We start from the raw sequence: 25,672 nt of genomic DNA, 5'->3' as shown, positions 1-25,672 counted from the left end.
GAAATGCAAAATTGAGATACCATCTCACACCAGTTAGAATGGCGATCATTAAAAATCTGGAGACAACAGATGCTGGAGAGGATGTGGAGAAATAGGAACACTTTTACACTGTTGGTGGGAATGTAAATTAGTTCAACCATTGTGGAAGACAGTGTGGCAGTTCCTCAAGGACCTAGAAATAGAAATTCCATTTGACCCAGCAATCCCATTACTGGGTATACATCCAAAGGATTAAAAATTGTTCTGTTATAAAGACACACGCACATGTATGTTCGATGAGGCACTGTTTACAATAGCAAAGACCTGGAACCAACCCAAAAGCCCATCGATGATAGACTGGACAGGAAAATGTGGCACATATACACCATAAAATACTATGCAGCCATAAAAACGGTAAGTTCATGTCCTTTGTAGGGACATGGATGAATCTGGAAACCATCATTCTCAACAAACTGACACAAGAACAGAAAATCAAACACTACATGTTCTCACTCATTCGTGGGTATTGAACAATGAGAACACATGGACACAGGGAAGGGAGCATCACACACTGAGGTCTGTTGGGGGTGAATAGGGGAGGGATACTGAGAGGTAGGGGGTTGGGGAGGGATAACATGGGGAGAAATGCCACATATAGGTGACGGGAGAATGGAGGCAGCAAACCACATTGCCATGTAGGTACCTATGCAACAATCCTGCATGTTCTGCACATGGACCCCAGAACCTAAAGTGCAATAAAATATATATACACACAAAAAAAGAAAATAGCATTTAAATAGGATGCTCTGTGGGCCAGGTTATTTTTCTGTAAAATTACATTTAAATTTATCAAGAAGCAGGTGGAGCAAATAGTGCTATTCTCACTTTACCAACAGGAAAGTTGAAATTATGAGAGGTTAAAATATCTGCTCTAGGTGATAAAATACAGTAAGTGCTAAGAGTTAGAGCTCAAAGTCACATATATCTGACTTTAAGAGGAAATAAAGATTCCTACAAACAAGGATAGTCAAGAAAATTTTTATGAAATTTGACTATGGCCTAGTAGAAGAAAGATTCAAAATCATTCTCAAAGAATAAGTATGAGATTAAGTATAGAAAAAAAAAATGACTGATAGGTAGGTAGGTAAGTAGGTAGATAGATAAAATTTCCCTGGGAAACTAAGCTGTTGGTTAAAATTAAATTTATAATACATAGCTCGAGCTTCTACTCAAGTCAGTTTTCTTTCTGGAAAAGCGTTTCTCTTATCTAAGAAAAATAGAGATCAAATAAATAGCAATTTCTAATGTCCATGTTAAGAAAATACCGTAGAATGTGGAAGAGGACTAAGTCTAAGATGGCCACCATCATCCTCATCTCCTGGAGTTCATGTCTTTGTGTAATGGCTGTCCCTTGAGTGTGGGAGAGACCCTTGACTTATTTCTAACTGGCAGACTATAACAGTGTTGAGATGTCATTCCCATAATTATGTTACATTATACAGGACTCTGTCTTGCTAACTAACTAGATCTCACTCTCCAGCTGTTTTTGAAGAATCCAGCTGCCACTGTGTAACTATCTATGAAGAAAATCAGATGTTGGACAACTTGGAAAGCCTCTTGGAGCTGAGAATTGCTTCCAACCAATAGCAAAAATTGAAGCTCAAGTCCTACAGCTGTAATGAAATAAATTTTGCCACTAACATGAATGAACCTGAAAGAAGCTTCTTCTTCACTAGAGCCCCCACATGAGAAGGGAACCTGTTTACACTTTGATGTCAGCCTAGAGACACCCTGAAGCAGAGAATCTAGCTAAGCCATGCCCAGTCTCCTGACCCACAGGAGCTGTGGGAAAACAATTCTGTATTGTTTTAAGCCACTAAGTATTTGACAATTTGTTATATAGCATGCTCCATGATACTGGAAATTCTGAGTTTAGTTATTAAGGAATCTTCTGCCTGATGCTATTTATTGTTTCTAATTGAAGTTCTAACAGGGATGATTCTTAATGGCAATTAATAAATAATAAATGAGTCAGCAATTTGCTCAGCAAATAAAAAAAAACCTAGATTCTCCAACCTAGAGATTATAAATGCAACATCTACCACCTTTTTAGTTCTAGATTTACTGTTGACAAGAGTAACAAAAGTATGCTAGATGATCTAGAATAAAAAGTATGCCCAGATTATCTGAACTTCTCCCAAAATGCCTCACCTCCTGAAGTGAAAGAAGCGGCAAAACACAGGTGAGTCCTTCTGTTGCTCCTTATCCTTGCGGAGACTGTCCAAGCGACACTCTCGGCACTTAGGCAGCTGTGCCACAATGTTAACACAAGAATCATCTTGTACGAAGGCCTCGCCACTCTGCTGCAGCTTTTTGAGTTTAGCTGGGTCTGTCAAAACTGACTTCCTGGATGGGGCTAGGAAAATAAAAGATTAAGGAGACAGAACATCAAATTTTTGAACATCACATTCATATGTGACTGAATTCTATTCAAAAAGCCAATATTCCCATAAAAAGAACTCCCCTTCTCCATTCCTGGTTCAACTGTAATTTCTAAAAATGCATCAACAGAAGACTACCATCAGAATGATGAGTTTTATTCTCTTTATAAAACAAATCTCATTTGTTGAATACATTTGGCAACAGAAAACCCCAAATTAAACAGCCAGACACAATTCAAAGTTGATGTATACTTCTATTCACAACCCTATATAAGACAAATATTTTAGCATGTTTTCAAATCAGATATTTAATTTAAACTCTCTTGAGGTTCACCTCCGCAGAGGCCTTAGTGGACGTCTGTTCTGTCACTTTCCAAATTCAAAAAAGACTGATTTAAGGTGTGTTTTTAAAAGTACAATGCAAAAGGTAACCATTCCAAAAATAACGATAAACAAGTTGCTTTCCCTACACAGCCCAAATGCCTGTCACGTGATTCTTGACATGTCTTCCATTTCTTTCACATATGTGGTCCACTCAGGATTAAGAGCACCAGCTAAAGACAGGCGTATAATTCTAAGCAAATGCAGATGTTATGTTTTAACTTGTAATGGGCGGGAGAAATTGAAATGTTAACATGGTTTCTAAAGAAAATGTAGAGCAATCACTGTGTCAGAGCAAATAACAAAGAAAGGAATCCATTTGTTAAGAGCCTTAAGGAATATTTCATAGAAATAGAAAAGAACTTTTCTTAGGGTCGAGGGAAAAGGAGAAGAGGGAAGTAGGTTTTTCGGCAAACAAACAAAAGTCAAAAACAAACAGCTTCTGGGGAACTAGTTGAGAGATGGGTGGGAGAGGCCAGTCTTGGAGAAAACCGAAGATCCCAAAAGAAAGAAGGTTTATTAAATAAATAAACACCTTCAATAATTACCTTAGAGGTGATCTAATCTTACCTCTCTTTTAAAGCAGGACTAGAGCACAATGTAAATTGCTACATGATGCTGTCAGTCCTTGATCCCTTAAACACTCTTATTCAGTTTTAGTGAAAGAGAAGGTAAAACAAGAAAGAAGAGAACATAAAGAGAGTAGTAGTTTAAGGATGGAATTTTAATTACTCAGATATTGAAAGACATCATCCTTTGAGTTGGGCAAGGCTTCTACAGATTACAGGCAAGAAGGTTATCTTATCTGTTCTATCCTGGCTCATAAGAGAAAATATCAGCCGGACAGTGGCTCACACCTGTAATCCCAGCACTTTGGGAGGCCAAGGTGGGCAGATCACCCGAGGTCGGGAGTTCCAGACCAGCCTGACCAACACGGAGAAACCCCATCTCCACTAAAAATACAAAATTAGCTGGGCGTGGTGGCGCATGCCTGTAATCCTAGCTACTCGAGATGCTGAGGCAGGATAATCGCTTGAGCCGGGGTGGCAGAGGTTACGGTGAGCCGAGATTGCGCCATTGCACTCCAGCCTGGGCAATAAGAGCGAGACTTTGTCTCAAAAAAAAAAAAAAAAAAGAGAGAGAGAGAAAATACCTAGAAATAAGATAGTTGAACTGTCTAAATCTAACTCTTTGCTGAGGACAGCAACAGGTACTAACATCAGTGATTCTCTGAATTCAAAGCCAAGTCAAGAGAAAAATGCAGTCCCACTTCTGAAAAGCCACATATTGATCTGAACAGGAAAAAAAAAAAGGCAGCTGTTTGACTCCATTTTGCTTTTGTTTTCTAGACCGAAAGTGGAACCAAGGAGCAGAAAAGTTCTCCAAGCCTTCTATACCAACATGCAGTATTAGTTAGTAGAACAGCTCAGAAGTCCTGGTAGGCTTCTGATCACACTCTCACGCCTCAACCAAAAGTCACAGTAGATAGCAGGATAAGCTAGTCCAGAAGTAAGTAGGTTTTTCACTTCTTTTAAAATTCATTAGATGGGGGAAAGCTGCATAATATATTAAATGAGATAAAACTGGATTCCATAACTCACTTGTGTATCTATCATCTGCTTACTGCACTAGAATCTTTACTGTTTCTTCACATAATATTAAAATAATTTGCTTCAAAAACTAGCTGAGTGTGAGAGCTGATGATTCAAAAAGAATAAAGAAATAGAACAAGGATATGGTTATGAATATGTACTTTCTTTTGGGAGTTACATAATTTCTGAGAAGAGGGTAATCTTATGCAATTAGTTTTATGCAAATTAACAGCTATGTTAACTTAAACCTCAATGAAGAAGCTAGGTAAGAAGTATCGCTAGGCAAAGAAAGTTCTTTCTATTCTTCCAATGCTATACTAAAAAGATTCGAAAGTCAAATCCAGCCATCTTGCTCTCTAATTTCAAAGGGGCCTGAAGTTAAAAAGGTAGTGTAGATATATTCATTTTTACTGATCCGAATAAATAGGTTGGTTTTGTTTTTTGAGACAAGGTCTCGCTCTGTTGCCCAGGATGGAGTACAGTGGTACAAGCATAACTTACTGCAGCCTCCAACTCTTGTGCTCAAACAACCCTCCTGCCTCAGCTTCCCTAGTAGCTAGGAATACAGGTGTGTACCACCACGCCTGGCTGATTTTCTAAAAAAAAATTTTGCGGAGATCGGGTCTCACTATGCTGCCCAGGCTGGTCTCAAACTTCTGGTCTGAAGCAATCCTTTCACAGTGGCCTCCCATAGTGTTGGGATTACAGTTGTTAGTTACTATGCCTAACCTAAAACGTTAACAAAATCCATACCAATTTCCCACATAGCTAACAATGATCAAAAGGCATCTTTAAATTCTAACAGCGCTAAACTTTATGACATGCTGAAACCATTTTGTTCTTCTAATTCTAGTAACAGAGCTTCTGATAACTACCACCATGAAAATGCATCCTCAAACTTCATGTAAACGGCATCAAGTGCAATGTACCATTTTCCCTATAGAAAGAGTAATTCAGTTTTAAATTGTGGGTGCAGCTGGACCTCCCCGTAAACAAAGACACTCTTCCTGGTGTTTCAGTCCTATCCTTAACATCTTTAATCCAAGTCCCTTTTCCAGAAATGATACGATTCTGCATCTTTTCTAAAATTTCATATCTTAACTACCTGTCATAGATCTGACAGAGGTCACCTCTTCCACTCCAATTTGGATGTTACAGAAAGATCAGTGACAAGCTGAAATAATCGCCAGATTGCTTTAGATTTTGTTTCAAAATTTTCTTAACCTAAAAATTGGGAACCACCTAATTACCCACCTAATAGGAACCAGTTAAATCATATGGTAAGTGCATACAATGGAATCCTTGCTTTAAAATACTAATAGACTCCTATACTAATTCACAGGGTAAAACTGTTGGAATGAACCCATTTGTATAATATAGTTTATCTGTATTTCTATATATATGAAACCAGGTACACCAAAATACGTATTAACAGTAATCATTGCTGAGATTTAGGAATTATATCTTCTTCTTTAAACTTTTCTGATTGTATAAACTGTTTCTACAAAGTCATTTTCACATAGTTTCTCTTAGGACAAGAAACAGATGTGTGTGTGTGTGTGTGTGTGTGTGTGTGTGTGTATATATACACCATTTCTTACCTTCCACCAATAAAGATATTTAGAAACACTCACCATTCTGGATTTTATTGTTGCTTCTTGTACAACAGCTTTCATTATCTACTTTTACTGAAGATTCCTTTAAATTCTGTGATCGGCAAGCTAAAGCTGAAGGTTCTACCTTTTTTCCTAAACAATTATTAGGGCTATCACTATTGACATCTGCTTTCACTTCTGGTGTATTTGAAACATCCGACATGGAAGGTGCATGTTCTAGGTGCTTCTGCAGTTCAGGAGTATTGGCTATGTCCAATTCTGCCTTAGAAGAAGTCTTTGTAGGTAAGCATTCCTTAGGAAGGCCAGTCAATGGTTGTGGAACAGATTCCAATCTGTTTTCCTGATCAGTGTTTGTTTTAGGCTGGGTGCAGCTACCTTTTGGCTCACTCAGAATTTTCAAGTCTCCAGTTCCAATCTGAGAAGACTTTGAGAACAACCCTGCTTTGCAGACATCTGGTTTTGTTCTCAGAACTTCAGACTTTGTATTTAGACAGGAAGAAATCTCCTCTGGTAAACTCTGCTTATGACATCTGAAAAAGATAATATAGAAAGCTAGCATCCAGGCCTCTTTCTATCTCTCCATAATCCTCCCAAAACAAACTGTTTAGTTCCCTAGGGTAACCGGCATGAAAGAAAAAGGAAAATTTCTTATATGTTACAGAATTTAGGATAGGTTTCCATGAGCTGCAGTTAAAAGTCATCAGTCAGTGGTTCTGCAAAAATATCATAAACACTCAGAAAAATAAAACCCTAAATTCTGTCTGGATGTTCTCATAAATCTTAAGTTAGTTGTACTTCTCACAGCACAATGAACCTTAGCTCTCCCTCAAAACAAAATATTGTATGAAACCAAAGAATATACTCAGCAGGTAAGCAGCTCTGTGGTTTATAAGTGTCAAAACTAAAAATCAAATTTAGAGGCAATTCTGAAAGCTTCTTTCTTCTTTTTTTTTTTTTCTGTAAATTTCAGAGAAACCTCTGCTAACTCTTTCTTCTATAATGAAGATTATGTTTGAATTTCAAAGATAAAACTAGGATTCTTGCTACCTGCCAAGAGACAGAAATTGAATCTCTAGTAAGAGTCAATGTGTTAAGATAAAAATTCTAAAATATGTATGTATATTAGAAATGTTAGAAATCCCTTCAAAGATATTCACACAAAATATAATTAAAAACTAACAATGGGCCAGGTCCAATGGCTCATGCCTATAGTCCCAGGATTCTGGGAGGGCAAGATGAGAGGACTGCTTGAGGCCAGGGGTTCAAGACCAGACTGGGAAAAATAACAAGGCCCCCATCTCTACAAAAAAATTAAAAATTAGCCTGGTGTGGTGGCACGTGCCTGTAGTCCCAGCTACTTGTGAGGCTGAGGCAAGAGGATCACTTGAGCCCCGGAGTTCAAGACTCCAGTAAGCTTTGACTGTACCACTGCAAATGTACTCCAGCCTAGGAACAGAGTAAGATCCTAAGAAAAAAACCTCAAAAAACAAAAACAAAAACAAAAAACTGGCTGCAGCACAAAACCCTTTTCTATTATGAACATGTAAGCAGCCATAACGGGGAATAATTTCATTCTTGTTTGTTCAGTGATCAGAATATATAGCAAATAGAATAGCTGACCGATTACACAGTTATTTACAGAATTATTTGGTATTTTCCCTGTACATCTTAACGGGAATAGCCTTGAACAATTTTTGTTTCTTGGAAATTCATCTTAGAGTTCTTTCTCCAAAAAATACAAAGTCCTTTTTTCCTATTATACCTTTTTGTTCCTGCCTCTAACAAAGAATTTCACCCTGGAGAAGAATTTTTCATTTAAAGACTCATATGAAAAATCTTTCCTTGGATATCACTGAACTTCCTAATGTTCCCTCCCTTTCTATTTTGAAGACTGCTCCTCCTCCTATCTGCCACATGGCCATCCTCCAAGCTCTATCCCAGGCTGCCTATTTTTTCCCAGTGAACCAGTGTGCTCAACCACTCTCCTACCTTTCTGCAGCAGTCTTCCAAATCTACTTTTCTATACCATAGTCTCTCTGAGCTGTATTTTTAGGTCTGTATCAAATGCCTGCCTACACAGGCCACTACCACTTCCCAAAAGAGATCTTTCTCTGAAAACTACCTGCTCTGTCAACCTTGTACCTACTTTAAATTTCTGGTTAAACTTTACATTTCCTACTCATTTTCTTTCTCTACAAGTTAGTAACAGTACCACCTACAGCTATTGCTTTCTCATTTCTATTATTCTTAGACTCCTCTCTACTGCCACATTTCTCAACTATACTTGGGTCAACTTCATGTCGAGGCTGAGAAGAATCTCTCACTGTAACCATGCCTCACTGCTTCTTCACATTCCCACTGACCTCAGTCTTCCATGTACAACCAGTCTATTCTCTTTTCTTTGAAAGAAGACACCTGCTCTATAAATGTCTGTACTATTTCAATTGATCCTTCTCACCACATCAAGATAGTCTATTTTCTCATGCCCCCTTTCACTTCTATACTATTTTCCACGTTGCTCCGTGTGCCTTCTACATTTTTCACCTCCAAAAGCATCTATCCATCTTTTCTTTCAGAAACTCTAATGAAAAACATCCCTGGACAACCAGAGATAAAAATAATGAGCCATTGCTAAAATCATTTTTCATTATTATAATTAAACATCTTTACCAAATCACTACTCACCCTTGAGGAATTTTTGCTCCAAGGTTAGGTGGAGAGTTGGCAGCCTGGGGAGTACTTTGCTGTCTTGGGTCCTTACTCGGGGGAGTTGCTGCAGTACAGCCAAGCAGTATCTCCTTAAAAACTGTTGTAGGTACAGACTGTACAGGACACATACTGGGAGAGGCCTAGAAGATATCAAGCCAACAGATATTAAAAGGAAGTTCCAAGTTAGGAAATAATAAAATGCTACCAAATTTAAGATCATTTGCTTGATACTAAACAAGCACAGTACCGTAGCCAAATAAAAAGAAACAGGAAAGTAAAACAAGTGATGAAGTACAAAATGAAGGACTTTAAGGCTGTAAATAAATCATTCCAGCTTTTCACAAAACTTATGTCTTCCTACGAAGGATCACAAGCTTATCTTTTTCAGACCTCTGAATCATTGTGCCAGGAAAACAGTCAGGTGGAATTACTTTAATAATGCAATGCAGAGGTGAACTTTTAATTGACAGTTTTAAATGGTGGCGGCTTCACATGCATTCACTTTGGCATGACTTGAGTGCCCACCACCCACTTACTGCATAGTTTGGCAGAAGACCAGACCACATAGGACTCTTGAAGGCAGTGATGCCTACTCGGTACCAAGATAAGTCTTTGCAATGCAATAAAGGTTGAGGACACACTTCTTACTCTTATGTGGCTCATTAAGTCACAAAAGTCATCTCAAGCTGCAAAAAATATCAAGTTATAACAGGCCTGTGGGCAAAGTTGGGACACCTGTCCCCATTCCCTTTTCAGGTAATTTTATCTTTACAATAATTAAGTATTGAATCCACTTCTTAACAGCTTATACCATTCACAAAAATAAACCTCCCACCATGAAAAAAGAAAGGAGATAAACTCAAGACAACTAGTCTATGGCTGAAACAGGTGAAACCAATTCACCCATTTCACCAGGTTTCTCGCATGTGCTTAAATTTTTAAGTCATATACTTTTCACAATAATCTCCTGCCTTACCACCAAATCTAAACTCGAAGAATCTCCAAAGTTTCATCTTCTAGTTATTAACTTCCAAAGTCTGATGTACAACTTTCATTAATAGTTTTTTTGTTTTGTTTTCTGTTTTTGAGACAGAGTCTCACTCTGTCACTCAGGCTATAGTGCAGTGGCATCATCTTGGTTCACTGCAACCTCTGCCTCCTGGGTTCTAGCAATTATCATGCCTTAGCCTCCCGAGCAGCTGGGATTACAGGCAAGCGCCACCATGCTTGGCAAATTTTTTGTATTTTTAGTAGGGATGCGATTTTGCTATGTTAGGCAGGCTTCTCTCCAACTCCTGGCCTCAAGTGATCTACCTGTCTTGGTCTCCCAAAGTGCTTGGATTACAGGCATGAGCCACTGTGCCTAGCCAGCAGGTTTTTAAAACCTCACAGTTTTGAACATATTTATATGTATCTCTACTCATGAATCTTTTTCTCAGACATTTACTCTGACAGCCTTGAAAAGACTAAACAGAAATATCTGAAAAATAAGAATTTAATCACTAGCAAAGTTTTGGCATAGTTTCAACTATTTTTGGGCCCTAAATTATCTGATCATATATTATACTATTTCAGTCAACTCAGTTTTGGTAAAATATTATCTTAATGTTCTCCAGAAAGTGTTATGTTTGGTTTTGGGTGTTTTCTGAGCTTCCTAATCATTTAAATGAGGAAATTAGTTTATTCGTAAAGTTCTTTTCTTTATAATAGTTTACAATTCCTTGGTAATCTGAGATTAGTCTCCCAAAGTTTAATTGCCAAATCATTTCGAAATGCATATTCAAGGCTCAGTTTTACCAATTATGTTTCCCCACATTGATCACCTCCCTTATTCTGAATGTGTTTAGAGTTGATGCACTAATACCTTTCCTTAAGTTACTCTCCCAAGAGCAACATACTTAAGAAATTTGGATGATAAATCTAAGTATAAATTTTTACTCTATATAAGATCCATCAAGCTGCTCAAGTTTAAAAAAAAAAAAAATCTAATTTCCCATAATGTAATCAATAAACCAATAAATCTTGACTCTATTTGCAAAATACGTGTTGAATCTACCCATTTCTTTCCATGCCACCACTACCATCTTTTCCCTAAGCTACACATCTCCTAACCAACCTTCCTTCCATTCTTGTTGAATCCTCTGCATCCTACCCAAAATCTCTTCTACCACAGAACAATCTCTATAAAACATAAACCAAATAAGATCAAGCAGTCCACTGCCTACAAGAATCCCATGTGGTCCAGTCTCCTACCCACTTCTGCGCCTCCCCTCCATCTCTTTCACTACTCCTCTTGCTCACAGTACTTACTCCAACTACACTGGCTTCCATTCTCATCTCCTAGTGTTCTAAGCCCTTTCTCGCCTGGGCCTTGTACTTGTTATCTCTCTCGCTACATCATTTTCAGTGGCTGGTTGGTTCTATTTCTTCACCTTCAAGTCTGTTAAAATGTCTCCCTCTCAGAATTTGATTACTCTTTTCTAAAGTAGCATCCCAAAAGCTGTCCCTTACTCTTTATCATATTCCTGTTTACACCTTTCATAGCACTTATCACACTATGAAAGTACTTTTCACTTATTTATTTTCAGTCTCCTCACAATGGGACACATACTCTTTATGAGCAGAGACCCTGCTCTTGTGCCCACTCTGTTATACCTCATAAAACCAAACATACAGTGGATGCTCAATAAATAAGACTGGTGGAATGAACATATGAATGAGTGAATGCTGTTAGAAAATAACATTTTTAAATAGCTATAAATCAATAACTCTTATAAGTTACCTCAAGTGATAGAAAGTGATGATCACCGCTGTAGATCAGTTTAGCATACGCTAAATATGCAATAAATATTTGTTGGAAGGAGGGATGGAGGAGCAGAAGGAAGGAGGAAAGAAAGAAGAAATCTGCTATTTTTACAGGGGTGATTCACCACACGAAGGAAAAGATTTGGAGAGCAGTAGCAACAGCACAGTGATTAAGAGTATTAGATTTTGGTGTTAGACTTTGATTTGAAATTCAGTCTCTAACACTTCCTAGCACTGTCTTTCTATGAAGCATATTTTATAGGGCTGTGCCTGGCACTAAAATCAATTTTAGAGATGAGCTGTCTTAAAGCAGAAAAACACTGTGAAAATTTTCTCAGTTCTGTCACCCTGTGAAGTAGCATAACTTAGCGTGCTTTTCCTTTAAGAAACTGAAATATTTCCCGCTACAACTTTCCTAAGGTTTAGCTCAACAGGAACAGGACTCCAATTCCCAAACCCGTGTTCATGAGTGCACCTCTGCCCTGGCCTCTGACTCAACAAAGGGTCAAAGTTTCTTCTTACCTGAAGAGTTTTCCCTGAAGGTCTTCTATACCAGTCATGGCAATAGTTCCCCCTGCCAGCAGACGGAGATAATATAATTGAGTGTATGATAGTATTCTAAAAAGGACACTGCTGGCTCACACTCCTCAGCAGACTCTTTCCCAATTAACCAGGCAACGTCGTAACTCTGAGGAATAGTCTGCTAGGCAGAGAAGACCTTCAAGGGGCCAGATATCACTGGCAAACAGGTTTACCTTAACCAAAAGCATTCATCAAAGCAGTCAAGAGTCTTGCCTACCTAATCCAAAATGCCTGTCTTCCAAAGACCACCCTAAAAGTGCCAGTCCAATGCATCTGGGATGTGAAAACACAGTGAGAATCGTGCTGAGTGTGTTACTGTACTCACCTTTCACTCATCATTTCAAAATCTTTCTTTCCCCTCTGCTCCCTTTATCTCTCCAACCCTCTTAAAATCTAGGCCAGGCCAGTGTTTCCAAAAGTTGTCTGATTACAAGAATCATTCCGAATGAAAGTATTTGCCAATATGAAATAATAATTATAATACACTATAAGGGAATCGAGTTTTTTAGTTTTAAAAAACTAACAACAACAACAACAAAAAAAACCCAGGCCTCTGTGATATATACAGGGGGAAAAAAGAGATAGGAGGAACGTATTCCAAAATGTAAACAGAGAGTCTCTGAGAAGTATGATTACAAGTGATGATTCCTTACTATACTTTTCTAGGTTAACCAAAAATTTTAAAATGAGACGAGCTTTGTAATCAAAAAAATATTTTCAAAAACTTCTAAAACCTAGGTAAAAATCTACCACCTTCAACTTCCTTTAGAATGACACAACTAGCATCGAGCTTAAGAGCTGCAACACACATTTTTAAAACACTGAAATTTAGTTTCTCATTTTAGATGCAGAAGGTAAGAAACTTATCTCCAGGCTACAGGGCAGGCTTATTTTTTTAATAGCTTCTAATGTGCCCAACATTCAGCTCAATGGCACACATAGTATGAGCAATATGCTGAGAAAGATTAAAATATAATGTTTCCTGCCCTGTAAGAATTTGGGTCAAGGAGACGGGATCACATATGTCTATATGCCCACATTTTACAAGTACCTCCTTGAAGGTTATAAATTTACTTGTTCAATCGCCTTTCTCATCGCTGACACACTCGACACTCTGAAGAACTGGTACCTTCCCCCACAGGAGGTTCCCACTGACCTCGGTTCTGCTTGCACCCCAGATTGATCCCTCCACTATCCAACAGGATACACCATTCCTATTCCCGACCCCTCTTCCTCAGTACATCTCGTAGCTCAGCTCTCCTTTTCATCATACTCCTATTTATACTGACTGACACATTCCCCATGACAGGCAACACCCAACCAACTCCTCCGAACTGCTATTTACTACTTCTAACTCTAGACTGCTAACAATTTCTCTAATGTTAAAATCTGACATGAAGAAATTATTACTCTATCCTGTTTATCTCTCAGCTTCTAATACTATGGATTATTTGACAATATCATCTCTGAGCTTGACATCCTGTGTGTAGTCCTGGCCACATTACTTACCCAGAGGCTTACTACCCATTCCCTTCTAGACCAGAGACCCCTATTCCTCACCAGCTCAGCCCCTTTCTATCCTGAGAGACTACACAGTATCATCAATAATTGAGTGACCATGTCACTTGAGCTTCCTAAGCAAGAACAGTCATGTTCTATGAGGGACATTCCATTTGTTCTACCTACTTCATTAGCTACATTTCTTTGCTTTCTCAGTCCTAACACCTAGTCTTTCACCAAATCCAATGAATGCTGTCTCCTAAATAGCTCTCTATCCCCTTAGCTATTTCCTCACCTCACCTGTGTTTATGATGGGCAATACAACTAACCCAATCAGTTCCCTTTTTCTATTCTCATCTCCTTCCCTCATCCATCATCTACAAAGCTCAACCAATGCCTGAACTGAAAACCCGGGAACACCCCAGACATTCCCTCTTCATCTGCAGCATAAAACCAAAACTTCCTACCTCTGACCCTGCTTCTCTTTTTCCATGCCTCCTGTGCTCCAGCCACAGTGAAACATTTGCCCTTCAGCAAAGAAGACACATCCTCCCTATCTGAGAGGTTCTGCCCAAGCTGCTTCTTGAGGCACCTGCAGAGCTCCTGCCCAGAGCATTCCCCTGGCACTTGTGGGAGCCCTTTGGAAGTCTGTCTTCCTCACTGTCCCATGGACACTGAGATAGGAACTCCAGATACCTTTCAAGCTCCAGGACCAAGTATCCACCACACAGTGAGTACTTAATACAGTAATTGTGGTTTCTTGAATGGATGTACTTTAAATTACCTTGCAAACTTTAAGGCAAAAATGAAAGGCAGTAAGCCTAATTTCCATAATTACCTCTTCATTCTTTCATAAACAACCTGAGCCTCCCCTCAAGAGGTCAAAGCCTATTTACCATTCAAAGAAAGACAGAGGCTTCAGACACTTTGGTTTACAAAGCTTTTGATGAATTATCAAAGTTCCTGTTGCCTATATACAGGCAAAAGATTCAAAAAAGCCAATTAACCATCCTAGCTACATAGGCTCAAGTGTTGGTGTGCACAGTGCTAGCTTTGGTTCTAGTCGATGCTGTAGTCCAGTCTGCCCTTAATCAAGAAACCTAGATTTATTCATTGACCCTGGCCCACTCCCCATGCCATTTTTCCTGGCCTTGCTCCCTGAGACCTCAAGGTTCTCTTTCAAATGCTGACAACAATCTTAACATTAGTTTGGTCAGTATTTAAATTTTAAACTCCAGCCCGAGGCAGAGCATCATAAAAGTGTTTTTGATAATTATAACACAGGAATCCATGTGACAAGGGCATTCGGATTTCTAAGGTGCGAAAAAGTTATTTGTACTGTAACAGATCCTAATGATTTAACTCACCTAAAAGAGAAACAGTCTTGGTCCAAATGGTATCAATTTCAGAAAAGAATTAAATCTGGTACTTGAACCCATAGCAGTATTCACAAAAGCCTCTACTTTTCCGGACGGAAATTAGTAATGGCAAACCAATCACTTCCCTTGAAATACTAGTATACTTGTTTACCCAATCATAAATGCCCAATCAAAATTTCTTATTATTAAGAAGGTGAGGGTCCCATTTCAATACCCAAACTACTCAGAATGCTAAGCCTCCTTCCCTCTTTTCGTGCCAGGCATTGACACGCACAACTCAATTTACCTTTAAGAACACTTCCACATGGCGTAATTGTGAAATCTATTGAGAATCTCCAGCAAATACCAAAAAATGAAACTTAACATAAAATAGTAAACCATAAACTTATATTGTCTCCATCTACTTCAGTGTAGAAATTATGGCCAAGATCTGGAACTAGCAAAGAAGAGCAGACAGCTACATAACACAAAAAAATTGGCCATGCAGCCAGGGGCTCACTCACGACTGTAATCTCAGCACTTTGGGAAGCTGAGGCGAGAGGAGAGCTTGAACCCAGGAATTTAAGACCAGTCTGGTCAACAGAGCAAGACTCTGTCTCTAAAAAAGCCACAAAAATTAGCCAGGTGTCATGCATGGCACATGCCTGGATTCCCAGCAACTCTGGAGGCAGGAGCTCAAGGCTACAGTAAGCTCTGATTGCACCACTGCACTCCAACCTGAAGCCTATCTCTAAAAAAATAAAAATAATTAAATAAATAATTAAAAANAAAAAAAAAAAAAGCACTAGCCATGCAATGTTAGAGTTAAGGAAAGCTTTATACAAGTGACAAAGATGAATAAAGGTTACCTCAGAGCAAGATTTTGCTTGTTTGGAAACTAGGGTCCCATTACTCTCAGAAGACTTGCGTTTTACAGCTCCAATTCTTGCAGAATTACCTAAAATATTTAAAAATAGGTAAGTTGGCTTCCCCGTCTCTCTTATTGTGAGAAAAGCGAAATAGAAGAAAAAAGATTTTAATAAATAACATATCTTACCACATGTCACAAGGTTATCGTGTACAACTTCAACATGAATCAGTGATGGATCAACAATTTTCAGTGCTGGAATCTTAAATAAAACAAAGATACTGGAACATAAAAAATGCTCAAGAATATATTGAAAAATCTGTCTAACATAACAATAGGAGTTTACGAATAATTTCTTCTTAAAACAATTGTAATTATTTCTACCCTATAAAATAATAAAGATATTTAGTGCCTAAAAAATCATAAATGCTTGGTATAGTCATCATGCTCTGCTGAGTTATCTTACAAGGAGTTATCGTTGTCTTTACCTCCTCACAGTTGACTTGAAGAGTTTTTGATGCTGGGTTTCCATTTACAACAGTTGCTGAAAACCACTGAGTAGAAGGGTCTAAGCTATAAATTTTTACTTCTGAACCAACTAAGTTTTTGTCACCTAAAAAAAAAAAAAATTCTTAGAACAATTTGCATTATCTCCCAATAGCACTATCATCCAGGACAATCTTTCCCTAAGTCTTTTTTTAAAAAACGCAAAAGTAAACATTAAAAGAATCACTATAAACATAAGATGAATGACATTTCAGAAAAGCTGGGAGGAAATTTAAACTTTTTATTTTGGATCAGACCAAAGTAGTACTAGACAATTCATCAAAACCTCATTCACTGTCCTGTGTGGGTTTAGAGAAATCAAATTCAGGAACCCCCACAGAAATGCTATGTCTGATAATTTTTAAAACACAGAAAAAAAAGTAAGATTGTAGAAACTCAATAACATAAATGGGAAGGTAAGGCGTTATCAAATTAATGCCTTAGCAATTTTACAAGGCTGATATTCCAAATATATCAAATTCCACATCAAAATATAGCTGAGCTTTAAAAATACCCACTTCACTGTTTTGTTTTTGTTTTTATACAGGGTCTTGCTCTGTCACCCAGGCTAGGGTGTAACAGGATAATCAGGGCTCACTGCAGCCTTGACCTCCTGGGCTCAAGTGATCCTCCCGCCTCAGCCTCCTGAGCAGCTGGGATTACAGGTATGTGCCACCACACCGGGCTAATTTTTTAAAAAGTATTTTGCAGAGATTGACGTCTCCCTGTGTTGCCCAGGCTGGTCTTGAACTCCTATCCTAGGTTCAAGCAATCCTCCCACCTTGGACCTCCCAAATTGCTGGGATTACAGGCTTGAGCAGCTGTGCCTGGCCCTACTTTACTTTTAGTTTCCTTTAAACCATGAACTTTCCAAAGTTCAGAGATTTTAGTATCAAACACATTTTGTTAATTTTAAATTTTAAAATTCTTAAAAATTTATTTTAGAAAAAAAAGTAAGAAATGGCTGGGCATGATGGCTCACACTTGGCAGGCAGATCACTTATGGCCAGGAGTTTGAGACCAGCCTGACCAACACGGCGAAATGGTGAAACTTTGTCTCTACCATAAATACAAAACTCAGCCGGGTGTGGTGGTGCACACCTGTAGTCCCAGCTACTTGGAAGGCAGGGGTTGCAGTAAGCCAAAATAGTGCCACTGCACTCCAGCCTGGGAGCAAGACTCTGTCTCAAAAAAAGAAAGAAAAAGAAAAAAAGAAATTTCAATCAGCAAATGAATGAGAGGCTAAACTCTAGCTTCTCACAAGCTAATTATTGGTCAACTCATGAACTATCACCACTAGATAATGCACATACCTTTTAAAAGATGGCTTTCATCTAAATGCTTCACAATCAAAGCTTGAAATTCTTTACTGACAATCTGATTATCCGTAAGAGAAAGTCGAAGATTGTTTACATCCTGAAAAGTGAAAGATCATTAGAGTAACAGTTAATAAGAAAAGTTATTTAAATTCCAATGGGCTATTTCAATTGGTTAATCAAATAGTTTAAAGTAGAGTTAACAAACCACGTGATAGCCCAAACCATTACAATTCCAAATGGCTCAAAATGTCCTAAACCACCAAATGATCACAGCTATAAGGCAGACTGAAGTAAAGTCATCCCAAGCTAGAAGCATGAGAAATATTAAGAGTGGCTCAAAGCATAATTTCAAATACAACTACCTTTGGCTCTGGGAACATAATAAGCAAACAAACAGCTGGTCAATCCAAGCAAAAAACACTCTGTATCCTAAATATTGGGGATGGGGAAATCACGGATCTAAATCCAAGGAGCAAAAAACATAGATAAGACACACAAGAGACAGATGTATGTGGTCAATTCACTGCAATTACTGTTTGGTTTTTTTCTTTTATATAACAAACTGCCTGTGCTATATAATACACTGTGTAATCTCCTAGCAGGGGCAGATGACCATAACTGAGAGTTTACTTTATTCATCAATCAGAAAAATGTTTCCTTAATCAATGTTCTCCAAACTTTCTGACACATCGTAAAGATTAACTCCAGAGGTACACATATCTCTTTCCATCAAACTCCACTGATAATGAGCAGCTCTTTTTTTTCCATGTTCCCAATAGTGAACCCATGGCTGTGCCCAGTGGCCACTCTGGGGATGAGCATGCATGCACCCAGGATGGCAATTTTAGGGAAAATCCTGAACCAGAACCTAGCCTGGTTACCTAGGCCAAAACCCTACTTTCTAAGGCCCATTAAAGCTGACCAAGCTTTGGCTCCCTTTCTGATAAGAAACTGCTATTTTTAACAAATAACTCACTTCACACAGATGCATTTAACCTGACTCGCATTACAAATGCACTCTTTTCTACAAAAAGGGAGGTGGGGGGACAAGAAAATGTGAATGAATAGCCTAAGGCTTCAGAGTAAGCCAGTTCTGAAACATTCAATTCTTGGCAGCAGCTCCATTCTTGGCACTACTCCACAGTCTTCTGGCTTTGTGTGCACACCCAGTTATGATAAATGTAATACAGAAACTGTCAATAGGAATAACCTGCCAAACCGAATTCTAGCAGGGCAAAGAAAAAAGTGCTAAACACAGAAGCCCTTCCAATATAAGGCCTTTATGCTTTTCTGCCACTGTGAAATGACAGTGACCAAGAATGGTTCATCCATTTTTCCCACTGGGAAGGATAACTAGTCTGTTATGGAGAGCAGCTGTGCTGGAAAAATGTATTTCTTTCGCCAAGTAACATTAGACAAACCTAGGGTCTTCATGAGAGACCAACATTAATTACCAGAATGGGTTAGTTTTTGTTTTTCTCTCATGCATGCATTGCTTATGCAATTTCAAAAAATTTAATTGTGTTTTCCAATTCCTACTACAAGATGAACATGTACATATTAATGGAGAGAGCCGCAATGGGCTTCGATAAAGTAGAAAAATATTAGGCTGCCCAGAAGAGTTTTAGAGCTCAACAAGTGTGAGATAGTTGTCCAGATACCTTATCTTTTTCTCACCCACAGATAACTGAGTGAAATTCAATCTAAAGACAGACCCTAAGTTTCAGTCCCAACTTTTGCACATGCCAAATGATTTTCCGGTGCTCTGTGCATTTAGAGCAAGTATCCTACTGGGGTAATCACATCCCACAACGTGGAATTTTGTACAGCCTGATGTGATCACCCATATATACGAGATGATTCTCTGAAGTACTAAACTTTGAAAACTCATGATCTGTAAAAGTCAACATCACCAATTATAGTTTTCCCAGTTAATTATATATTCACATTGTATTAATAACAACATTCACACTGATGGCTCACAGCACCACTCCCTAAGAACAAATATAAACTTAATAATTTAGATGTTTCTTTTTCAATCCCAAGAAACAAAACTAGAGTTCTACCTTAACTGAAAAGCTTAAATACAGGAAAGATGCAAATTCAGTAAACAAAACTAAGAAAAAAATTCCTTTTATCACTCAGTAAAGCAAAACATCCACAACCTCCCTGCATATTACTTGATTTCTGCAAGCAAGTCATCTTCCTTTTAAGGCAAGAAAAATATCAAGATGGGTACTTAACATATGAAGGTAACTTGTGTCTGAAATTAACTAAGTGAAAGCATCTTCCTCTGTTCCATTTACTTAAACATTATAAAATAAGATTCAGGTTATAAACCCTTTTTTCACTCACTTTCCAGATGATGGAAGTATGGATGCAACTCAAGTAGAGGGAAAGCCAGTGCTTTGGGTTTCCCAATACAGGCTCGGCAACTCGTTAACAACAGATCCCAAACTGTTTTTAGCAAATAGGTTTCATAGTTCTATACCCCAAAGAAACAAGTCAGGTATGAAATCACAAAACAGAAGGGGGTAAATAAGATTATTAAGCTTTACGAATGTTATCTAAAAGATGAATACTATAATATAAACATTATTCTGAGGGTGGTGATCTGTGGAGGTAAATTAATCTGTGTGCTCTTCCTCTTCCAATATTTTCATAACAAATAATCACATGGGCAAGACCCAGGAGCCTAAATGTGGAAAAAGATGGGAGTTTTACAAACAGTGTGTGTGTGTGAATGCACACATGCACATGGCACAATCTATTCTCATCATTTGCAGTATCTGCTAATAAAATGTTTTTTGCAGCTTGCAAAAATCTGAACCATTGCTCCTAGGGGAAAACAGGCGTAGGTTCCTTCAATCCTCTGGTCACATTTTCATCAAGCAATTGACACACAATCTTGTTTTATGTATTTCTGTTGAAAGATATCTTATTTAACATATACTGCTTATGCACTAACCTTGAATTCACAGCCAAAAGCACTATAACTCAAAGATGAACGAATCTTATCTAACATATGTATTCTGTTTGTTCTTACGACACATCACAGCACTTCTGCACTGCTTTTGGGGGCTATTTTAAACAGTGAACTCACCAAACGAAAAAAAAAAAAAAAAGCACAAAAATGCAGCACTAAATAGATGGCAAAAAGCACACCTGTTATACAGCATAAGTGAAACAAGGCAGAACATCACCTTATTTGACCTTAGCTGGGAGCTGTGAACCTGCATCACGCAACTCAAATTGTTTGCAGCTCTGCACATACTGGTGAATGACCATGAACCACCACAAGTATTAATTTGGGGTTACAAACATATTTTAGCAAGTAGGTAAATTCACAAACATAAAATCTATAAATAATGAAGATTGCTTATATATATGTATGCACGAGTGTATATGTATGCATGCACATATCAATATGCATCCACCTATCCATATACAACTCTTTTTACAAACAAATCCTGTATTTTCAAATCCAGGAATACATCATTTGCACCTTACAAAAAAATAAAAAATATATAATATATATATATAACTCATGAAAACATTAATATTTGTTATGGAAGTGCAATATAAGTACATCTACTTTTAAATATTATTTTCATATCACCTAACTGTTTCCACACACAAACACCATCAACTATGGTACTCTTGTCCTTTCAACCATAAATGGACAGCACTAATCCAAAAGCTAACATTGAGGAATGATGCATAACACCTAACTGCTGATGGGACAGGTTCTTTTCTGTTAGGTATTGAAAACAGAGCAATCAACATCAATACAGTTGGCCACTATACTGATGAAAAAACACAGATTTTCTTCCACTTCTGCCACCCCTGAGATAGCAAGACTGACAGCCTACTCAACATGAAGGATAAAAACCTTTATAATGATCTATTTCCTTTTAATGAATAGAAAACATATTCTGCTTATGATTTTAATAACATTTTCTTTTATCTAGCTTATTTTATTGTAAGAATACAATATGTAATACATATACAAAATATATGTTAACCAACTGTTTATGAAGAAGGCTTCTGGTCAACAGTAAGCTATTAGTAAACTTTGGAGGGAATCAAAGTTATACGTATATGTTTTACTGTGCAAGGTGTCAGCATCCTTAATACCCACACTGTTTAAGATTCAACTGTACTTTACTTCTCATGTTAAAGGAGTTCGTATTTCTGTTTCTATGGTTTACTATGGTTTCTATGTTTTACCTGTATAGGCTTCAAAAGGTCTTTAGAAAGAAATACTCTTTGTTGATCTCCCAGAAATCGAATAGAAGTTATGGATCCCAAACCAGCTTTGTCCAACAGAGGTTTGTACATCTAAAACAAAAGAAAACTTTAGCATCGCAAAGTTTAGCACTTTAGCATCGTAACTGCTGTCAGCATAATTTTCTTAAAATAGGAACTGGCAATTTTCCATACATACAGAAAGTGACAAAGCCATTAAATTTTTTTATTTACTGCAAGTTATCTCATAACAATTATGTAGCTACAGAGCATGCAATTTTTATTTAAACCCAATAATTTAACCCAGATATGTTACTGACTCCAGTTTGGGAGTCAGTAACATATAGGACTGGATCCACAGATTCATGGTTTCCCAAAAATTTATGTAAAAAATATTTGTATGCATACTTTTCTGGGCAAACAGGCCTGTGTTTTTAGTCAGTTATTAACAACTGGGGAAAAAAATACAAACAGCAAAATAAAACTTTAACCACAACCCTACATCTCTCAAGAATCTTCATAGCCCTCTTTTCACTTCTGGGCAAAATCTTAACTTTGCTGACACCGTATGCAGGGCCCTTCACAATCTTATCAGCCTTCAACCATTCTCCCAGCCTTTCCAAACCATCCAGATCTGACCTTTCCTCCTTAAAGCACCAGCTCAAGTCCTATAAAGCCTAAAGTACCCTCTCCAGACAGTGCTCACTCTTCTCTTCGATTGCACCACACTTTACGATGTGGATAATGCACAATCATATACTGACTTATAGCATCTCTAAAGACAAAAAATTTAATAAGCCAGAGGAAAGCTTAAAGATCACAAGATCAAGACTGGAAACCCTACAGGGAGCAAGGCAACGGCTACTATTTGGCTTCAGGCTATTGCTGCCATAAGAAAGTGTCATAAGGCTTCAGTGTTGCCAATATCTTGTAGATTTTTAAAGAGGCAGTGGAAATCTAGATTTTTAGATGTATTCTCCACATTTTTTAAAGTAGGCAATTAATTCAAATTTTCTGAAATTACTGTGAGGGCCAAACCAAACAGATCTGTATGTTTGCATATGACTGCTGGTTTCTGCCTTCTGACTTAGACATTCCCACTACTACCTCCATCCCCATTTGTCAAGTGAACATGAGATCCAACAAAGTCAAGGGACTTGCCCAGAGCTGCAGAGCTCCTAAAAGGGCTGACAGGAGATCCTGGGAGCTTTTTCTAACTTTCTGGCATTACATTTATATTTTCCTTGTTTTACCCATAATGGATAAAATGCCCTCTTCTCAGCAGTTCAATAAGCCCAAGTTTTACTCACTATTGCAGGCCACTGTACAATTCGTTCAGAAATTTCAGGTGACTTTCGTTCCGCTAAAACCAAGTTATGCTCTACTAAAAACGCTCTCCTTAGAAGACTATAGACTTCTATCCATCTTCTTTTCCTCCAAGATTCTCCATCAAATTCCACACACACCTAAACAGACAAAATTAGGGAGGGGGGAAACAGATTCCATTTATAAAAAATAAGCATTACAAATGCCCCAGTTGAACTATACCTTCGTTATTCTACTTGAATCATTTATCTGGATGTGCTCTCCTCCTCCCAGCTTCCTCACTTCCCTTCATAGCCCACAATAAAATAATCATACATGAACCAGGCTTTGGCTCCCAACTCACTTCGGGATATAGAAGTCAAGGGCTTTTTGGGCCAGTCTCTGTCCCTGAAGTAACCCCCTGGGAAGCCCAGAAACCAAAGAACCTCTGCTTAGCAGATGTTTACATATATAAATTAGACATGTGAACTTTTGGAACTGGAAGACAAAAATTTGAAACTCAAAAGATGAACTTAATAGAATTACACTGTAATTCTCTGTTGACAATATAAGTGGATTTAAGATGACTGCTCATCACCACAATTCACCACCTGCTTTTGAATTCCTCTGGAATGAGTATAATTTAGTACAAAGCCTAATATATAGTGTATTTTCAATATCCTTTTCAGTTGAATAAGCTAAGAAATTTACCACAGAATTTGGAGTCTAAAACTACTTGTTTGGTTACACAGAAATGAGTGACTAATAAATATAATGACCACAGAGTTTTTCAGAACTACCTCTGGCTTCTTACATGAAAGTTAAACTACCATGAAATACTGTTTTCCAAGTAATTATAATGTTTTCTGCTTCTGACCTGCATAACACTTTGAACCCTAAGGCCACAGTTCTTACAACCTGTATAAATATTTCAAGACATTAAAAAAAATCAGTCTAAAAGTGGGCTTTGGGAGTGATCTATGAGTAGGAACTGTTTATAAAACCATAAACGCCAAAGTCATACAAAAGCACAGAAACACTCTAGCTTCCTTAACCCATTATGAATATGCTACCCCTTAACTTATTCTGGGTCCTCTTTAATGCTTTTTGGATTCTACCAATTTCAATAGTCCCTTAACTATCAGGGTAAAAATAACTATTTTTTTCGATTTAAAATTCCTCCTCTTACTAAAGAGGTCTCTCATTTTGGTTTTCAGGAATTAGTTAATATATCTATCCTCTATCAAATATGTTCATAATTTTATAGACATCACTCATATATCCCTTTTCAACCTTCAGTGTATTAACTAGTTAATGTCTATTCATCTGTCAAAACATAATTTGTAAATCCTTTCCTCAAACAACCCTTCCCTTACCAAAGTGCCTCTCTCCCCCAAGAGAGGTCCCCTCACTAATTGTATTCAAAGTTTTTTTACTTTTCTGTCTTAGCGCTTACCCACATTTTGCATTATTTGTGGTTAACTGATTGACAAATTCTAATAGGTCAAAATCTGTCTCTGCTTTTGCTTACCACTGTATATTACTGGTATATGAAATCTAATGGGCACTCAAATACTTGTTAGAACAGATTAATGAATAAATTTCCCTCTGAATTGGGTTCCTATCTTATTTCTCTCATCTGCTGAGAAGGCACTGAATTCCCACATTAGCCCCAATCCCAAACCTTCTCCAGTCTACAGGATAGCTCTTTAAAATCAATGAAATCTAAGATCTACCCTACGTTGCTCAGCCAACAAAACATGCATCCCTAACTTCCCAGGTAACTTTGCCTAGGAAACAACATATCTTCTTGGTATTACAGGTTTTAACTTTGCAGTTATTACTGAATACTTTCCAAATCAGAATGAATGCAAATATGTGAACGCTCATGTGGCAAGGCCCATATATGTTTCTCCCTGGTTATATGTATTCTATCACTGTAATGAACTAAATGATCTTTCAGAAAAGTGGGTAGAGATAGTTTTCTCATCTATCAGCAATGTGGTATAAGAGGAATAAGCACACACAAATTCCAGATCCAGATTCAGAGAGATCTTGGTTTGAATTCCAGCTACACTGAATCTCTTAGAATGATTTTACATATATAAAATAAAATACGATTACAAAGGAAACCAACTAACCTGCACCCCAAGTTAAGAACCCTCACTGAAATCTAAGTTCTCTCAATGTTTTTCAAAATGAAAAAAGTAACACCTATCTCTCATTGCACCATTAGGCATATTTTAAAAGACAGTGTATGTAAGTGTCCGGCAAGACAACTAGATACTTTTAAAACCTCTATGGTAATTCAAATCTTAACTTTCTCAAGGTATCACTTATTACTTTAGGAGTAAGGGAAAGAGGGTCTTCAACATCATTATCTAATATCTATTGAGCAAAAAAAAAAAAAAAAAAAAAAAAAA

At 37.7% G+C, this 25,672-nt stretch overlaps 1 protein-coding gene across 2 annotated transcripts in view; it reads right to left on the bottom strand.

Moving 5' to 3' along the window:
* Positions 1–25,672, bottom strand: part of KDM3A (lysine demethylase 3A) — a 59,479-nt gene that overhangs the window by 27,533 nt on the left and 6,274 nt on the right. For both annotated transcript variants that reach the window (XM_017536639.1, XM_037741369.1), the window contains exons 3-11: positions 23,255–23,410; positions 21,927–22,037; positions 17,691–17,793; positions 16,320–16,444; positions 16,021–16,093; positions 15,833–15,921; positions 8,695–8,858; positions 6,028–6,539; positions 2,191–2,395 (exon numbers count right to left, since the gene is read on the bottom strand). In XM_017536639.1, coding sequence (XP_017392128.1) covers positions 2,191–2,395; positions 6,028–6,539; positions 8,695–8,858; positions 15,833–15,921; positions 16,021–16,093; positions 16,320–16,444; positions 17,691–17,793; positions 21,927–22,037; positions 23,255–23,410 — 1,538 coding nt within the window. The remainder of the gene's footprint in view (positions 1–2,190; positions 2,396–6,027; positions 6,540–8,694; positions 8,859–15,832; positions 15,922–16,020; positions 16,094–16,319; positions 16,445–17,690; positions 17,794–21,926; positions 22,038–23,254; positions 23,411–25,672) is intronic.

Source organism: Cebus imitator, unplaced genomic scaffold (genome assembly GCF_001604975.1).
Source record: "Cebus imitator isolate Cc_AM_T3 unplaced genomic scaffold, Cebus_imitator-1.0 Scaffold99, whole genome shotgun sequence".
NCBI lineage: Eukaryota > Metazoa > Chordata > Mammalia > Primates > Cebidae > Cebus > Cebus imitator.
This window is presented reverse-complemented; position numbering and strand designations above follow the sequence as displayed.